At 42.0% G+C, this 17390-nt stretch overlaps 1 protein-coding gene across 1 annotated transcript in view; it reads right to left on the bottom strand.

Moving 5' to 3' along the window:
- LOC129015212 (ubiquitin carboxyl-terminal hydrolase 31-like) overlaps window positions 1–17390 on the bottom strand; it is a 60099-nt gene that overhangs the window by 6900 nt on the left and 35809 nt on the right. The window contains 8 exon segments of the mRNA XM_063654286.1: window positions 1163–1321; window positions 7374–7551; window positions 7553–7600; window positions 9870–9989; window positions 12284–12413; window positions 13009–13086; window positions 14527–14621; window positions 15157–15268. Of these exon segments, the coding sequence (XP_063510356.1) occupies window positions 1163–1321; window positions 7374–7551; window positions 7553–7600; window positions 9870–9989; window positions 12284–12413; window positions 13009–13086; window positions 14527–14621; window positions 15157–15268 (920 nt within the window).

Below are 17390 nucleotides of genomic sequence, written 5' to 3'. Positions count from 1 at the left end.
TAAGCAACTGCAGTAATATTTCTTACACAAAGAGAAGAGAGGATGCGGCATTGTACTCTTTTTCTCTCAGCCTCACTGTTTTAAGGAAATTTGTAACCATTTTCATAATATTAATAATATACACACACACAGCTATATGTCAATCTGCCCTGTCTGTTCCAGGGATGCCCTTAAATATTTATTAGGGCAAGAGAAATTGCTCTTGAAACAGAGTACATGAAGCAGCATGACTGTCTCAAGTAGACCTCAAGAAGGTGTCATTTCTGAGCACATCTGAGACTGGTGGAAGAGCACTGGAGTTCCCACTGTGTTAAGTGAGTGAGTGGCTGTACACTGGGTGGGCTTGGCCCCCAGCAGGGCGTCATTCTGCTTGAGAGATGCCTTGTTTTCACTGCTTTGAACTCACCCCCTGCAAGCTTCAAGAGAAGCAAGGATTCATAGCCCCTAACCTGACTGCACATTACCACATTCCAATCCTCTGTCACGCTCTCTTGAAGTCAAACTCTGCATTCAGAAACGTGTGTCCACTTGTTTGGATTATGTGTGGCTGCATTCATATTGTGTATGGGCACTGGTCCCTGCGTTTATTAAACACAACAGGCTGGATGTCATCCGGCTAAACCCAAGCCATCTAATATTATCACAGCCATCAATCCTTCTCCTAACAGAAGAGGCCAATCTTCTCACTGGAAAAGCAGACTATTTCTAATGGTCCTTTACCCTTTACAAAATGTTTTAACACACATTTACCTAACTGGATGCTTACGACGACCCCATGAGGTAGGCATTATTATTACACCTGTATTATAGATGATTGCTATGTGGCCCAGATGGGACAGGCTCCAGGATAACCCCAGGACAGAGGGTAGCATGCCACGCTGCTTTTCAGCTCACCCATGCATTTATCCACAAGAACACATCATGAGCTTTGTGCCAGATCCAACCCACTCTCCCCAGTGAACTCCACTGGGCCACAGCTGCTGTCACATTCCTCCCCAACTTCCTTGACTGCAGTCATTTTAGTTTCCAGATTAAATGCAAATGTAAGGATTCATCTGATCAAACTGACAGAGTCATAAGAGCCTCCAGAGAGGTCCTCTATACCATTCACTACAATCTTCTGCTCTGGAAAATACGGCCCAAGAACAAGAGTGGACCTTACCTGCCACCGAGCTGTTGGCTGACCATGACGGGATGGCTGTCTGCCTCTGGTAGAAGAGGATGTATGCTGTCTGCGTGCAGACCTCATCTTCTGACAGCTGCTGCACATCGCTGTCATCGAAGCAGTACCAGAGGCCATCCACAGAGTTCTTACAGTACGCTGCCAAAGAGAGCCCGCCATCAGCACCAGGGGAGGCTGCACCAGCCACTTCATGAGACCCACAGACACCATCTCTTTGGCTCATCTAATTAACTCAAGAATGTTTTAAGGCTGCGTGTAGCAACACAGAAAGAGATTTTTAAAAATTCTAAATTCTATATCACACTCGAGCAAAATGTCTTGAGAAATTCGAAACTATTCCAAGTAGATGCAGTTCCAGTTCATCTTAGAAAACACACACTTATTTAAACCAATGGGTCTCAACCAGGGAACTGTGTCTGTGGCGGGGGGAGTGGGATTTGGCAATGAATGGAGATGTTTTTGATTGTCACAACTCAAGGGAGAGGTGCTACTGGCATCTAGTGGGTAGAGGCCACGGATGCTGCTAAACATTCTATAATGCACAGGACAGTCCCCTGCAACACAAAATTGTCCAGCCAAAATATTAACGGTGCCAGGGTGAAGAAACCCTGAGTTCAGTGTGTTGCAACATTTTAGTGCCTATTAGAAATAGCAAATAATATGAATAGAAATAACAATATAATGATATGATAGCAGATAAATATAATATGTAACACTTATTATGTGCCAAGCAACTCATTTAATCCTCAGATTTGTTCTCTTATTACTCCCAATTTCCAGAGGTTGAAAAAGATTAACCTGCTGCCCAAGGTCGTGCAGCTGGTGAAAGGCAGGAGCCCAGCTCATTTCAGGTTTATCAAGTCCTTGGCTTGCACTTGAAGCCCTATCCTGCCCTGCTTCCCTCAGGGAGGAGCACAAACCAGGCTCCATGGAAGTTCCCCGGCAGACTGAGAACACATGAGCTCATGAATGCAGGAGGACTTCTTTCAGTTCAAATTCTAAGCCTGAGCTAGAAATAAAGAACATTCAAGTACCAGCAAGAACAGACAAAAACTTAAGAGTTCACAAAGCCAGTCAACCCGCAAGGATATATCAAAGGGTGTTATAAGCTTGATCCAGAAAAGTACATTATGATCACATTTTCTAAAAATATGCATTTATTTGGGGTGAGAATAATCAAGTGCTAGAATATTTAGCTAAATGCTGGAACAGACTCAGGATGGCCCCAGGGATGGGGCAGATAAGGTCCTGAAAGGCACCAGGAGTGATTCCTTCAATGGGCCATAACCATTTCTGCAAGTATGGAGACTTAAGGGATTAAAGGGACTCAGGTGGGAAAGGGCTACACCAGACAAGTCCCCCAAAAGGAGAGCAGAACAAGAACCTATGAACGGAGGCAGGGAAGTTATTTGCAGCTGAGAACTTGCCAGAACCAGAAGGGAAAGAACTTAAAATGTAAGCAGCAAATGGAGCTCTAAGGAAACAGCAATTGGCCAGTGGCATCAGGTCAGGCTTGATGCACACATGACCCAGCTGGGGAGCAGCTGCTCTTCTGGAGTGGTGAGTGGGAGCAGAGCTGTGAGGGACAGGCCCAAGAGGAGGAGACAGAACAGCCTTGCCTCCTTTCAGCCTGCTCCTCTTAAGAATGTTCTCTTCTCAGTCACAGTGTGGAAACTGAGGCAGCACAGCAAACTCATTAATTACAAAATAATTCTACTTGCTTTTCTTCCTAGAACTATTTTCTGAAGTATTCTCTAGGCCAGTGCTACTAGAATTATGGCTCACGGACCGACACAAGCCCACAAGAGAGAAGCACCAAAAAGGAGAAAAGCATTTAAAAAACTTTTATAGCAATCTGATACTGCCGTGATATTTTTATTGTATTTTTACAAATGCACTAGTTGATAAAGGATTGGAAATTTTAAAGTAGAAAAAACCAAGTTCTTCATCACAGATGGTGTGAGAGGCACTGTTCTAGAATCCTTACACAATCGATTATATCATTATACCATCGATTATAGCTAGAAACAGTACAAAATAAAGATTACATCAAAATAAACATTCCAGGCCAGGCATGGTGGCTCATGCCTATAATCCCAACACTTTGTGAGGCTGAGGCAGAGCACTGCTTGAGATATGGAGTTTGAGACCAGTCTGGACAACATAGTAGGCCCTGACTCTACAAAAAAATTTAAAAATTAGGCAAGTGTGGTGGCACACACCTGTAGTCCCAGCTACTTGGGAAGCTGAGGTAGGAGGATCTTGAGCCCGGGAGGCTGGGGCTGCAGTGAGCCACGATCACACCACTGCACTCCAGCCTGGGTGACAAAGTGAGACCCTGTCTCAAAAAATAAAATAAACATTCCAAATGAAAACTTAAAAACAGGGATGAGGGGTGAGAGAGCATCAGGAAGAATAGCTTAATGGATGCTGGGCTTAATACCTAGGTGATGGGATGATCTGTGCGGCAAACCATCATGGCACATGTTTACCTAAGTAACCAACCTGCACATCCTGAACACGTACACCTGAACTTAAAAGTTGATGTTAAAAAAAAAAAAGAAAAAACTTAAAAACAGAGTATCTTTAATTCAACAATGCTAAGAATATTTAAAATGTTCTCTAAACTAAGACTCTAAACATCTCATATACTAGAAAAGTGGTGGTAGGGCCTCAGCATGAGAAAGGGGAAATAATACAGAAAACATCTGAGCACATCCTGGGTAATGGGTTCCTTGAGGTCATGATGACCACTTTCTGGCTCACTAACATGGTAGCCAAATTAGTGAACAGTTACCTGCCCCAGGACACAGAGCTAGAAAGATGTGTCTGGCTTCTAACCCAAGCTCCTTCCACCAAACTGTACTGCCTCTAAGGTAGCTGGAGGTTTCCAGGCATTTTCCAAGATCTATTCTATATATAAAGAGCAACATGATGCTAAAGTGTAGCCCTGTCTTATTCTTCCCAACAATTTCTTCCCAGAAACTATGTAACAAGCCAGTCCATATTTTCTTGAGAAATAGTGTTATAAATGGAAAACACATTCTTTACCAAAGCTGAGCTGGTGAACATCAAGGATGCTGGCAAAGGTGTTACAACACCGGGTGAGTTGTGAAGTTAAATGACCTCCACGTCCCTTTCCATTCTACCAGTCCACAAGTATAGAATTCCATCACTCAGTACCAAAGAACACAGACACAACTGGTAATGCCACAAAAGCAAAAATCCAACAAGACACAATATTTGTACACATGGCCCCCATAAAATAGAAACCTAAAATATGTAAGATACCAAATATACTATTATCATCATTGAAATATGGTTTAAACCAAAGCACAAGGCAAAATATATCTAAACATTTAATTCACATTAACTTTTGTCTTCTATGAAGTGACAGCATCTTTTAAACTTCTCTAGCTTCTTTCTCTCATTGAAAGTGCTTCCTAGAGCAGGCAGAGGCAATCCAAGCCATTCCATTACGAGATGCGCTCAAAGTTGGGATCATTCCTCTCACAAACAATTGCTGCCTGCAGCATTTAAATATTTAAAGAACTTCTGGCAGTAAAATGAGTTTGAAAAAAAGAAAAATATCTATTTAAAGAACTTGAACTAAAAGGGTTTCAAGAATAAAAGATTATTGTGTCCAGTAATCTTCCCCAACCCCTGCCCTCCTGGAAGGGAACAGAGCACACTGAAAGAGTGAGTATGAAAGGTAACAAGGCCAACGGACTCCTCTGCCTTGGCTGATGGGGAGGGAGGTTCATGGCTAAATACTAGAGAAAAGAGTCCCAGAGATTTAATAGTACCCAGGATTGGGCAGACCCCACCCCTCCTCCACCTCTCCCTACCTTTATAAATCAATGGTGAGCACTAGCACTCGGGGTCTTGTTGCAGAGACCACTGAATTAATAAAGAAAGTCCCTGAGAAGTATACATGTATAACACACTGAGTGTGAAGGATGCAGAAATCCAAATCCTAGCCACTCACACGGATAATCAAATTAATCACATCAACCCTCACATCAACAAATAAAGCCCTGAAATCTGCCTGGCTCCCAAAAGGCTCATGCAGGCCCTTAGCCCAATGATTCCATTTCCAAGACTCAATCTCAAGGAAATACAGAATTAAAATTCAGAAAAAGTGAAAGAGCATAAAGATATTCAACAATGTTACATGAAAAGTTAAAAACCAGAAACAATATAGATGTTCAGCAATGGGGAAGGGTTAGATAACATTAGAGGTCTATCAACGGAACATTCTGTGGTCATTAAAAAGTATTTATAGGCTGGGCACAGTGGCTCATGCCTGTAATCCCAGCACTCTGGGAGGCCAAGGAGGGCAGATCACCAGGTCAGGAGATCGAGACCATCCTGGCCAACATGGTGAAACCCCGTCTCTATTAAAAATACAAAAATTAGCTGGGTGAGGTGGTGCGTGCCTGTAGTCCCAGCTACTTGGGAGGCTGAGGCAGCAGAATTGCTTGAACCCAGGAGGCGGAGGTTGCAGTGAGCCTAGATCACGCCACCACACTCCAGCCTGGTGAGAGAGCAAGACTTCATCACAAAAAAAAAAAAAAAAAGTATTTATAAAAAATTAAGTGTCCACATCAAGCTACTTCTGTTACAATACTAGGTGTGAAGATGAGGATGCAGAAGCGCATGCGCCACTCACCCCTCACTGTGCTGCTGTGCTTCCAAATTTGTGACCTGTCTATCCACCCCACTGGCCCATGAGGTGAGGCAGCAGGTTCCTTTCCCCAGCAGCTGACCCTCCCCCTCCAGCACGCTCTGACCACTCTCTCCTCTGGCTCTGACCTCTGCCCACTGCTCACACCTCCACCACAGAACCCATGATGTGGGAGTCCTTTTTAAACTATATCTGTACCCACATTTCCCCCTACTTGATTACACTCTCAGAAAATAGAGGCTGGGGACCTATTGATCTCTGCTGTGATAGAGCCCAGGGCAAGCAGGATGTGAGGGGCTCAATAAATGTTCACTTGAACAACAACAACAAAATGCCAGTATAATCCCAACAGTGGAAAACAATGGCAAAAACTTAAGAGAAAAACATGTCAAGTATATACTACATACCAAAATATTACCTACATACAGTGGAACATTATTCAGCCCTAAAAAGGCAGGAAATTCTGATACCTGCTACAACATGGATGAACCTTACAGACATTATGCTACATGAAATAAGCCAGTCACAAAAGAACAAATATTGAATGATTCCATTTAAAAGAGGTACCAAGAGTAGTCAAATTCACAGAGACAGAAAGTATAGTGCTTGTCACGGCTGAAGGGAAAGAAAATGGGAATTAGTGTTTATTAGGTACAGAGTTTAAGTCTGGGAAGATTAAAAAACTTGTAGAGATGGATAGTGATAATGGTTGCACAACAATGTGAGTGTACTTAATGTCACTGAACTGTACACTTAAAAATGGTTAAAATGGTACATTTTGTTATGTATATTTTATCGCAATTAAAAAAAATGTTACCAGTGGTTATCTCAGTGATAAGCCCATAGATGATGGTATTCTTTCCACCTCTAGCCTCTAAATTTCATGATGAACACAGTTGCTTTTATAAATGACAAGGTCAATTTAACCTTAAAACAAAAAGAAAAACCCTTCTAAGTCACTTTAAAGACACTATAAAAGTGTCATGCACTTGTATCCCAGCTACTCTGGAGAATGAGGCAGGAGACGCTTGAGCCCAGAAGTTCAAGGCTGTAGTGTGTGATAATCACATCCGTGAACAGCTACTGTACTCCAGCCTGGGCAACACAGCAACAGCTCATCTTTAATTAAAAAAAAAAAAAGTAGTTCACAATCATTTAAAATGAGAGAGAAGATAGAACTCAAGGAACTCTATCTAGCAAAACCGTAAATGGGGAGTGCAGGTTAGGTAAACAAAGAGCAAATCCTCAGTTGACCAGACAATGTCATCTGCACATACCACTCCCCAGTCAGTCAGCTACCTACTGGACGACCCCACTCAGGAAAAGGAGGAAGAATGTTCATTTATTTGCTCTTGGACAGAGATCCAGAGGATGGAAACTGCCCTCACAGTTGGCACACTGCCTACCGGAGGGGAAATGAAGCTCTAAAGTCAAGTCACCCTGTCACAAGCAAACCCATCTGAAGGACTCGCCAGCAGACACGCAGCCTCTCACACTGCAGACCTGTGTAGTGCCCCCCTTGCATGGTGCCATGGTGATTGCACACAGCATACAGGTCATAGATGTAGTCCTCAGGGTCCCTCCCGAGTCCATAGGGCCGTCTCCACGGGGACCAATGGGATGGCAAACTCCAGCGGCTCTGGCTCCTCTTAACCACATGAGGTGTCATGTCCAGGCCAGTCTAAGGGGAACTTGACCATGTTCTGAAGTTTCATGCGCCTGTCTCCTTCCTGTTGCAAGAAGAAAAACAAGTTCTGGTGATATTTTAATGCAAGCAGATGGCAGATCACTTTAGAGGGGAATGTGGATGCTATCAGATAAAGCGGTGTGAGTTACCTATCTGATGTTTCCCAAGACGTACAAATCAGGGAAACAGATGATAGTTTTAGCTATCTAGAGGAACAGGTTTTAATATCAGCTAAGGTGGAACCAGTAAGGATCCATATAGAGGGGGTAAATGAGCCTCTCTGAGTCTTCCTTTCCTTATCTGTTAAAGGGCTTTAAAGCATTTGACTTACAAAAAAAATGACAGTATCAGGTGGCTCTTCCTGATACCTCTGTCAAAGAGACATGAAAACTAATGATGTGATGGCTCCATGAAGGGCAAACCACAGCGCCTGGTGCAGAAGAGCCTCTCGATAAGCAGTGCCTGTTCCCCTCCATCTCCTCCAACAGGCACATTACAAGGCAACACTGACTTAGCTTAACATATCCACTCAGTGGCAATCTTTGGTAATCTGTATTTTCCATTAAACCTATAGGTAAATGCTTTGAAATCCAACCATCAGTTGAATAGATATTGACTGAATGTTTCCTGTGTCTATGGAAACTTTAAAAAATTAACCAGGCATAGATATGTCCACCCTAAGGAGCTACGTATGGGTCTGTGAAGGGAAGAAAAATGTTCATGAGAGAAAGGGACAATGGGTCCTGGGTGGTCAGGAAGGCCAGCCTGAAGAATCTGGATTGTAACCTCTGAGGCTTTTATGGAAAAGGTGATGTCACCAGAGCTGTGGGTGAAGAACTGTGTAAGCAGTGCACAGAACATGTTAGAAATAGAGTAATGGAGGTGAAGAAATCAATTAAAAGTCACTACAATGGTGACCAGCTGAAAAGCAACAAAATGTCTGAACCAGCACGCTAACAGCAAGAATGGGGAGGGGACACACAGGAGTCGATGAAGAGGCATGGCCATGCCTAGATGAGAGGGACAAGAAAGAAGAGTCAAAGAGGACACTGCAGGTTTGCGTCTGGATTGCTGGAAGGGTGGTGACATGACTTCAAAAGAAAACAGAAAGCGCAGGAAATTACTCTGTGTCTGCGGAAGGAGACACAGCAGGCTGGTATCCAAACCCTCAGCCAGCTTTCCACCTGCAGATCCCAACGGAATACACAGTGGGTGCCAAGTGCCCACTCTTCACTCCCATAGGAGCTGAACCTCAAACCTCTGTGTGAAAGTCCCAGACCTGGGGACCATCTGTGTGTCGCCCCTGATACCTCTGCCTCCTCAGACAGTCCTGAACATCTCTCCATCTCTACTCCACAACCTATCCCATCCACTAGCAGCCCACCCTGGATGACGGCAAGGGCCTCCTTCAGGTCTCCCCATCTTCATTCTTGTAGCCTCTAATCTGTTATCTACACAATATCCAGAATAATATTTTCAAAATACAGATTTGGTAAGGTTGCTTCTCTGCTTATAACCCTTCATCGGAATCCTACTCCGCCCACAAAGGGTTCTTTGGACAACCAGCATCCACCCACGTCTTCCATCAACTCCCGCCACTGCCCACCCCTCTGGAGTGCCTGCCCACCTGGCCTGCTCCCAGCCTCTCGTGCAGGCTGTGCTTTCTCCACTGCCGGGCTTTGCACACACTGCTCCCTCTGCCCCCGTGTGGGAGATCCCTGCTTCCACCTCACCTAGTAAAAGCTTGCTCATCTTTCAGATACAAACTTAGAGCCAGGCCTCGTGGAGTCCGCTAATGTTTACTTCCCATTTACCTCTTATAATGAGACTGTCCAGACAATCCTAACCTCAGGGAATAGACAGCCTTTTTGGAAAAACTGACTCACAAAGCAATACAATTCAAAGCAGATTTTCTTTGTATTTATTTATGACTCATCTCCCCAACCATACAACAGCTTCTCAGGAGCAGAACACCCGTATTACGTTAGGTAGAAATAGAATTCTACCTCCCCAGAAAGGATCGCTACTTAGTTCTTTTTAAATCCCAGAGTACACTTAACAAAATTTAGGCACGACATTTACAAGTCAAGAACAAAGTAAAATATCTGCAATCTGAACTAAAATCAAATTTTGCCTTGGGAAAGAACAAAACATTACCCTAAACACAGGGGCAAAAGTGTGTCTATAACATACACAGACAGGACTCACTGGACCAAACAGGTATACCAAAGAATCCCTACAGAGCCCATCAGCAGGGGGCATAAGAAACTTGTCACAACTTGTTTGTTCCTGAGGATACAGGATTTCCATACCTGCCAAAATCTCTTTAGATGTATAATAAGCACATCAGGCAGAGTCCAGAGGCTTAACGTAATGCTTCCCTGCTGCAGCTGCTTACAGTGTGGGCAACGCCAGGCATCATCAGGGGCAAGCTGAAAACAGAAGCATGACTCCCATTAAGTGCCACTTAATGCAAGACTGTGTTATGGCTGGACTAATGCCTTAGCCAGGGCATGGTGCAACTCAAAATCTCTCTGGAAACTGCAGATGCTGGGCATCAATGGAATAACACAATCAAAAGTGGCCAGAGCTGGCACCCAAACTCTAAACGGATTCTGGTTTGTTGAACAGATTATCCCTCACAGAGGAATGACTAAATCAGTAAATACTGTATAAATGTTAAATATGTTACTTTCTTTTTTTTTTTTTTTTTTTGAAACAGAGTCTCACTCTATCACCCAGGCTGGAGTACAGTGGTGTGATCTCGGCTCACTACAACCTCCACCCATCAGGCTCAAGTGATTCTCCCACCTCAGCCTCTTCAGTAGCTGGGACCACAGGCACGCATCACCACACCCAGCTAATTTTTGTATTTTTGGTAGAGACGGGGTTTTGCCATGTTGCCCAGGTGCTCTTGAACTCGTGGACTCAGGCAATCCGTCCACCTCAGCCTCCCAAAATGCTGGGATTACAAGCGTGAGCCATTGCGCCTGGCCAGATGTCACTTTCTATGTGCCATACACTGCTCTGGATACTGGAATTATTTAGTGATCAAGAAAATGGAGTAGCTGCTCTCATGGAGCATATACTCTCTCAATTCTGTCCCCTCACTTCCTGTCCTCCAGCCATACTGGCTTCATTTCTGTTTGACAGTCTTGCCAAAGGGCCTTTGCTTCCTACTCCAGGACCCTTGCTTCCTTTATTTACTTGTTCCACTAGACTATAAACAGCATGAAGGCAAAAATGTTGTTTATGTTGGCCCCTGCTACTTCTTCAGTACCAGTACGATACCTAACATGGTATGTACTCAAAAAACACCTACTGAATGAATGAGCCCCTGTTAAAAGGTATCCTGCTAGCATTCTAGATCAGTGAGATGTGTTGTGGAATACCAGTGCTGCCATCTAGTAGATTTGCTCATCCATTATCTTTGTGCCATTATCAAACATCTCCAAAGTCATTTAAAAAAAAAAAAAAATGCTAAACAGGGCAAGGTGTCATAGAGAACCTACAGTCAACCAATTCCACAGCCAACTATTTCATAATTAAGTGCAAAACAGGGGGGGAAAAAAGGGGTGAAAAAAAAAACCGATGTCTTATGAAAAACTATTATTAAAGGAACTAGCTAAAAACAGTGTGGGGGAGAGAAGACTCGCTGGAAATACAAAAGCTATTTTCAAACATTCAAACAACAGACAAAAATAAAATTAGGACTTCTGAGTCATAATGAATTTAAGACAGAGAACAACTGTTGGCTATAGTAACCAGTGGACATATTTCAGGTTAACTTCAGTCACCATCACAGCCATCCAGAGAAAACATGGTCTATCTCTGTCTTAAGGAGGCAAACTACCTCATAACAAAAGATATTCAAACTCAGCCTAAGCAATCACCTATTTGAAATTAAGTAGAAGAAGAACCCAACCACTAGAATAAAGGAGTTTTCAAGTCCCCTTCAATCCTGAAATTGCATGACTCCCTCTATTTAAGAGTGAAGAGTTACAACTAGTAGTCAAAATTATGATCCTAGATATCAGTGCAAGGTTAGATGACTACAAGTACTCTGGTCAATGTTTATAAAGTGCATAAACATCACACAGGCCTGGGCCCCACCCAAAGAGGCTTATTTATCCATCTCTCTGTCCATCCATTCATTTAAATACTTACTGGGTCCCTACTACCTGCAAAGCCTTGCTGTCTACTTTCTGGTCTCTATCTATGCTGTTCAATATGGGACCCACTAGCCACCATGTGTCTGCTGAGCACTTGAAACATGACTAATGCAATGAAGGAACTGAATTATATACTTCACTTAATTTTAATTAATTTTTTAAATTTAATTAATTTAAATTTAAATAGGTCCTGGCACCTATGTTCTTAGTACCAAAAAGTCAAGAATCACTGTTTAAGTTACTAAGGAAAAGATCTTAAAACTTCTAAATTGAGAAAGAAAATCACCAAAACTTGATCATTAACCATTAAAAATAACTAACTATGAAGGTTCATTTCCAGAGTACTTCAATTAATCAAGGTTTTCTAGAAACTTACAACTTCTTGTTAAAGTCCTAAAAGCAAGAGCATCAAGATGCTCATTACATGTGCAGACTTACATATATGCAAAATCCTGTGGCGACTTCTGGGGCGTGATTTGTTTCTCCACTGTCACCTTGCCATGTCCCACTCCCCACTGCCCTGAGCAACCAAGAAATGCTGCCCAGTCTCTTACCCGCTCCTCTTTGGTGTACAGTTGGAAACACTGGGATAAAGTGCAGGTTTGAGGCTGATGATGATGCTCCCTTTGCAGACGAACACTTTCTGCATCAGGGATATACTCATCCTCAGTATTTACAAACAAGCTGCAATTAGGGGGAAAAGCATCTATCAGGGAATGTCTTGCAAAACAGAAGGAAAAATACAATTATGGCTTCATGAAGTGACTACAAACCCATAACCAAAGGAAAAAAAAAATCAATGTATAAGAAAACAAAAGTAGTGACCCAACTTTTCTATATTCCAAAATGTTCTTGAAAAGTTCTCTGTATACAAAGTTATTTCCACAAGTAACTTGATTTTTCTGGGTTTGGCCATGAACTGTACTGGTTAAACCACATATTCCTGTCCTTTACATCTAAGAACACGCATCTGACATCGCTTTCTAGAATTAATGGGCCTGTAAAAAAAATCAAAGTAAATTGAACCTATATAGTAGTTAATGAGTATACAGCTTCTCTTTCAGCAGTGAACAAATGTTCTAAGGTTCTGGGATTGGGAAAAGAGAATGTACAGGAAAGGAATAATAAACTGCTTAAATAAAGGGTTAACAACACACCTGGATACTTAGCTAAAGAGAAGAGAGATTTGTGTTTCAGCTCATTTAACATATCAAAGGTGTGCTATAAAAATGATAATTAAAACAATGTTTCTATAAATACTAACTTTAAAAATACTCACAAATCTCTTGTCTCCTTGTCCCACTCGACTACTAATTTCACATGAGTGGTGCCAGCTGGTCCACAAGATTTTAATGCCCTATAGAACCAGGGAAGTGGAGAGGGAAGCCACATATTATTTTCTAAACAAATGATTTTACTTAATGTGATTATGTCCTACCCGAAATCATAATGTGATTAATGAAAATCTTCATCATAGTTCCCCATCAGAAAAAAGTTTTCAGCAAGACCACTATAACCACTGATTTAATAACTACATTACAACTAAACTGAAAAACCCTTAAATTAAAAAGCCCAATACAGTATTAATAGTAAAGAGGTTGGAAGAAATTTAGTGTCATGTTTTAAGGTTGATGATCACTCTCAGATAGTCATTATGACCTTCCCAACTTCTTGCCCAATTTTTCACCCACCCAAACAGACACCAGATGGTAGTCCCCCGGGAACAAAGTCGCCCCTTGCACCTTTCCACCTCTGCACCAACATGCCACGCCTGTTCTAGACTGCACCCTTCTTCCTCCTTCCTCCAAAGCTACCCCCGTCCCAAGTTCACTGGCTCCTTGCCATCTCCTGAGAAACCCAGAACTCAGTTAATATTACCCATCTCATCTTGTTTACGTTGTGCAATATTTTGGATTGTTGTCTACTAACTCTCATCTCTAAACCCAAACAGTGAGCTTTCAAGCAGGACCATGTTGTATGCTTTTTTAGAATCCTGAAATATAGACACTACAATATTTGTTGAAAAAATCATTATAATAATTATTATAAAAAATGTGAGTTTTCATATGTATATTATATATTCATAGACACATAGTGTGTATATATGTATATTATTTTATTAATACAATAGAGTATTATAAATATAACAGATTTAGACAGCACAGAGGTAGCAGAGTAGAGTGACTAATTCTATGGGGCAGGTTGCCGGGGGTGGGAGGAGGAAGAGTATAAAAAAGGGCTTAAAGGAAAGGAATTACGGACAGAGGAAACCACACATGCAAAGCACGCATATAAAATAGTATTGCCTGTTCAAACAATCATCTGTACTTTAATGCTGCTGAAAGTCTGGGATAGTGGGGAGAGGAAGAGCAAGGCCTGACAAAAGTGAAGTAAGCGGAATTCAAACTGTGAATAATTTCTTACATTGTGGAACACGGGCTTTATCTTTTAGGCCACAAGTTGCCGTATAAGGGTTTTAAGGAAGAATGTGGCCTGATTAGAACGTTACTTTACAAAACTTCATTCCTGGTGAATATGAAAGTGTAATTTATCTGCAGTCCTAGGACATACGTTAATTTGCTTTCCTAACGCAAGTCCTCCAGGGCTTTTCTTATTTCAAGAAAGATAATCAAACATATACCCAAGCACAAATCAAAAGTAAAATAAGTACTTAATTTCAAAATGAACCTAAAGAACCCTGCATACTTATGTGGAAATTATATAAGACATCACTTGAAATCACACATGAACATATGTGAGACTGTAAAAGGTAATTTAAAAAAAAAATTTTTTTTACCTTTCTACTGTTGGGTGGCACAAGGGCTGCTCCTCCTGGGGCAGCAAATATGTTATTCCAACAACACTGACCACACGCAAGCTGAATGGACACACCTGCATCAGATGTTAGATGAGAATTAAGCCAAATCTTTCTTCAAGGGCATCTGTTTCACAGTGGCGTTTCCAAAACAGATTAGAGTTACAGTAAACTGTTTATTCTGCAAAATGCTTCACTATAAGATTCTATAAGGTTGTTGAGCCACTCTAATACACTTTAAATACTATTTACCCGAATGCAATTTACATATCAAATGTTATGCAAGACAAGTAACACACTGCCTTTACTAAACATCAGCTTAATGGTCTTCCACGGATACCTTAACATAGTAATAATTTTTAAAATATACAGATAGACATTCTACTAAATCCCTTCCAAGCTGATCATGTACTAAATGTTAATAGATAAATATTATAAAGGAATATGCAGCAGTTCAAGGAAAACCTTGCAGTGGCTAGCTCTTTCATAAAATGAGGGATAAATTCTCAGTCCTGGAAATCCAAACACAAGAAACTCAAATTTCGTTGTAATGATTGTTTCTTCACTGAGTATATACCCATGCTATGCTGGAATATCAAAATGCTTACAAACCTGAATGCAAACCGTGGGCCTCAAGAAATACTTCATCTTCTCCAAGATTTCCTTCTGCAGAAGGTCCCAAGCTATTGTCTTCTCCAAGTGCAGCACAAAAGGCAGTCCAAATCTAACACACATCAACAATGTAATCACCTTAAAAGTACGGTAATTCCTTTAACACTGTTATCTTTTGTTCTTGATCTCTTAAAACGGAATCACAATATAATTGGCTTTAGGAAAGTTCTCAAAATAAAAGAAACAGGAAATTTAATGGTAACTCTTCATAAGGAGATGAACAGCTTGGATTTCTAAATGAAATTTAATAGCCAATACACCAAAATGGCTTCTAGGGGAGTATGGTGCTAGGACAGCAGGTGGCAACAGGGCAGGATCAGTGAAGGTGGAGAGCACAGGGGGTGGGAGTGGACATGAGCCTGGCAAACAGCACAGGTCGAACTCATAAGGGGTGGGTGCCACAGGACTAGACAGGGCTGGAAGGTCTCACAGACAGGCAGCCACATTCTTGAGTCTCTGACAACAAGGGAGGCACTGGCAAGCAAGTGACAGTGAAAGTCAGCTCCAGAGCTATGTCCCACAGAGTCCAAGCAGTACTGTGGTTCTTGGCCTCAGCTGCACAGACCGAAGACCAAAATCACCAGAGGAGCTCTAGAAAATAATGATACCCAAGTCCAGCCCCCAGAGATTCTGATGAAATCAGTCTGGAATATGATCTGAGCACTGAGATGTTTTTAGGGCCTCCCTGGGTGGTTCTAATATGCAGCCAATGTTGAGGACCACTATCCTAGCCTCAACTCTCATCCACGCCCAGTCATTCAAACCTGAATTCCCTGAATGTGTCCTACTCTCACACATCCATGTCTTTTTGTCAGGGAACTCCCTCTACTTGGAATACCCTCCCCACCCTTCTGAGTCTACGCTGTCTCCTACTCACTCATGTGAAGACCCAGTGGAGGTATTCTTTTCCAGGAGGCACCCTGTTGGCTTGTTCCCTGTGTGTACTGTGCTACAAACAATGCCTGCTTATTTTTCTGCCTCCACCAATAGGCTGTGAGTTATTTGATAGCAAGCACTGTGATTTATTTATCTTAATAGCGCAAACAGACAATATCTAGAAAACAGAAGATGAATGAATGAATGAACAAATGATCTAACAGATTAACTCTGACTCAGGCCCAGAGGGAAGTAGAGGTGCTAAGATCACCAAGAAACCAGTTTCCAACAACTATCAAACTGTTCGCTCGTAGTGGTGCTTAACAGTGAACCAATCTGCCTAAAAACTACTGTGATGTGAAATGAGTTACAAGTACATGTAAATCACCCAACCATATTTTTTTAAAATAATGACTTCACTCTTTGAGAGACTAGCATCATGAAGGGAATTCCACAGGTTCTTTACTTCATTCCTTCTGTGCCTGATACACACCAAGCTCCTCCTAGTCTTGTGTGCATGTACCGGGTGTTCCCTCTGCATGGGATCCTTTCCCCTCATGTTCACACAGCACACTGGGGCTCAGCTTGGCCGCGGTCTCTTCAGGGACGCCTTCCCTGACCTCCCTTCCTAATGTAGTCTTGCCAGCCTCCCACCATCACACTCTATCATTCTAGTCTGTTTTAATGCCTTCGACGTGGTACGGACTGTCTGAAGTTAAAGACGTCTGCTTGTTCATAGTCGGTCTGTCCTAGCTAGGATGGAAGCTCCATGAGGACACAGACCCTGCCTGTTTTGTTCCCTGCTGAATCCCCAGTGTTTAGAACCATGCCCAACACACTGTAAACACTAAAATACCTGTCAATGAATAGCATAAATATGCATATCAACACATTCTACATTTATGTTATTTACTATGCAGGGAACTTATTTCAAAGCAAAATTTTCAAAGGCTAACATAAAGGCTAGTCTAACAAATGTTAAGAAACACTGAGTCCTTTCTCCTTGAAACATACCTGTCTCTTGTTAATACTCAGGTTACATTCCTACTGTGACACAGTTACTTTAAAAGATAGTCTAAACACCCATATACTCTTACAGAGGGCATCAGACAAATTTGAGAGAGATTTCTGACTCCCAAATTGCTGACTTACAAACCTGAATGAATGTGTGGTGCCATTTGCCAAGATGGGAAATACTGGGAGAGCCAGTTTTAAAAGGAAAGAAAATTTGGACATATTTCAATTCAACCTGGGACATAAGACATAAGTTCAATTTGGGACAGAAGACTGAGGGACAT

The sequence above is a fragment of the Pongo pygmaeus genome, chromosome 18, assembly GCF_028885625.2.
Source record: "Pongo pygmaeus isolate AG05252 chromosome 18, NHGRI_mPonPyg2-v2.0_pri, whole genome shotgun sequence".
In the NCBI taxonomy this organism is placed as follows: domain Eukaryota; kingdom Metazoa; phylum Chordata; class Mammalia; order Primates; family Hominidae; genus Pongo; species Pongo pygmaeus.
The sequence above is the reverse complement of the archived record's forward strand: the minus strand, read 5'-3'. Positions and strand labels throughout refer to the sequence as shown.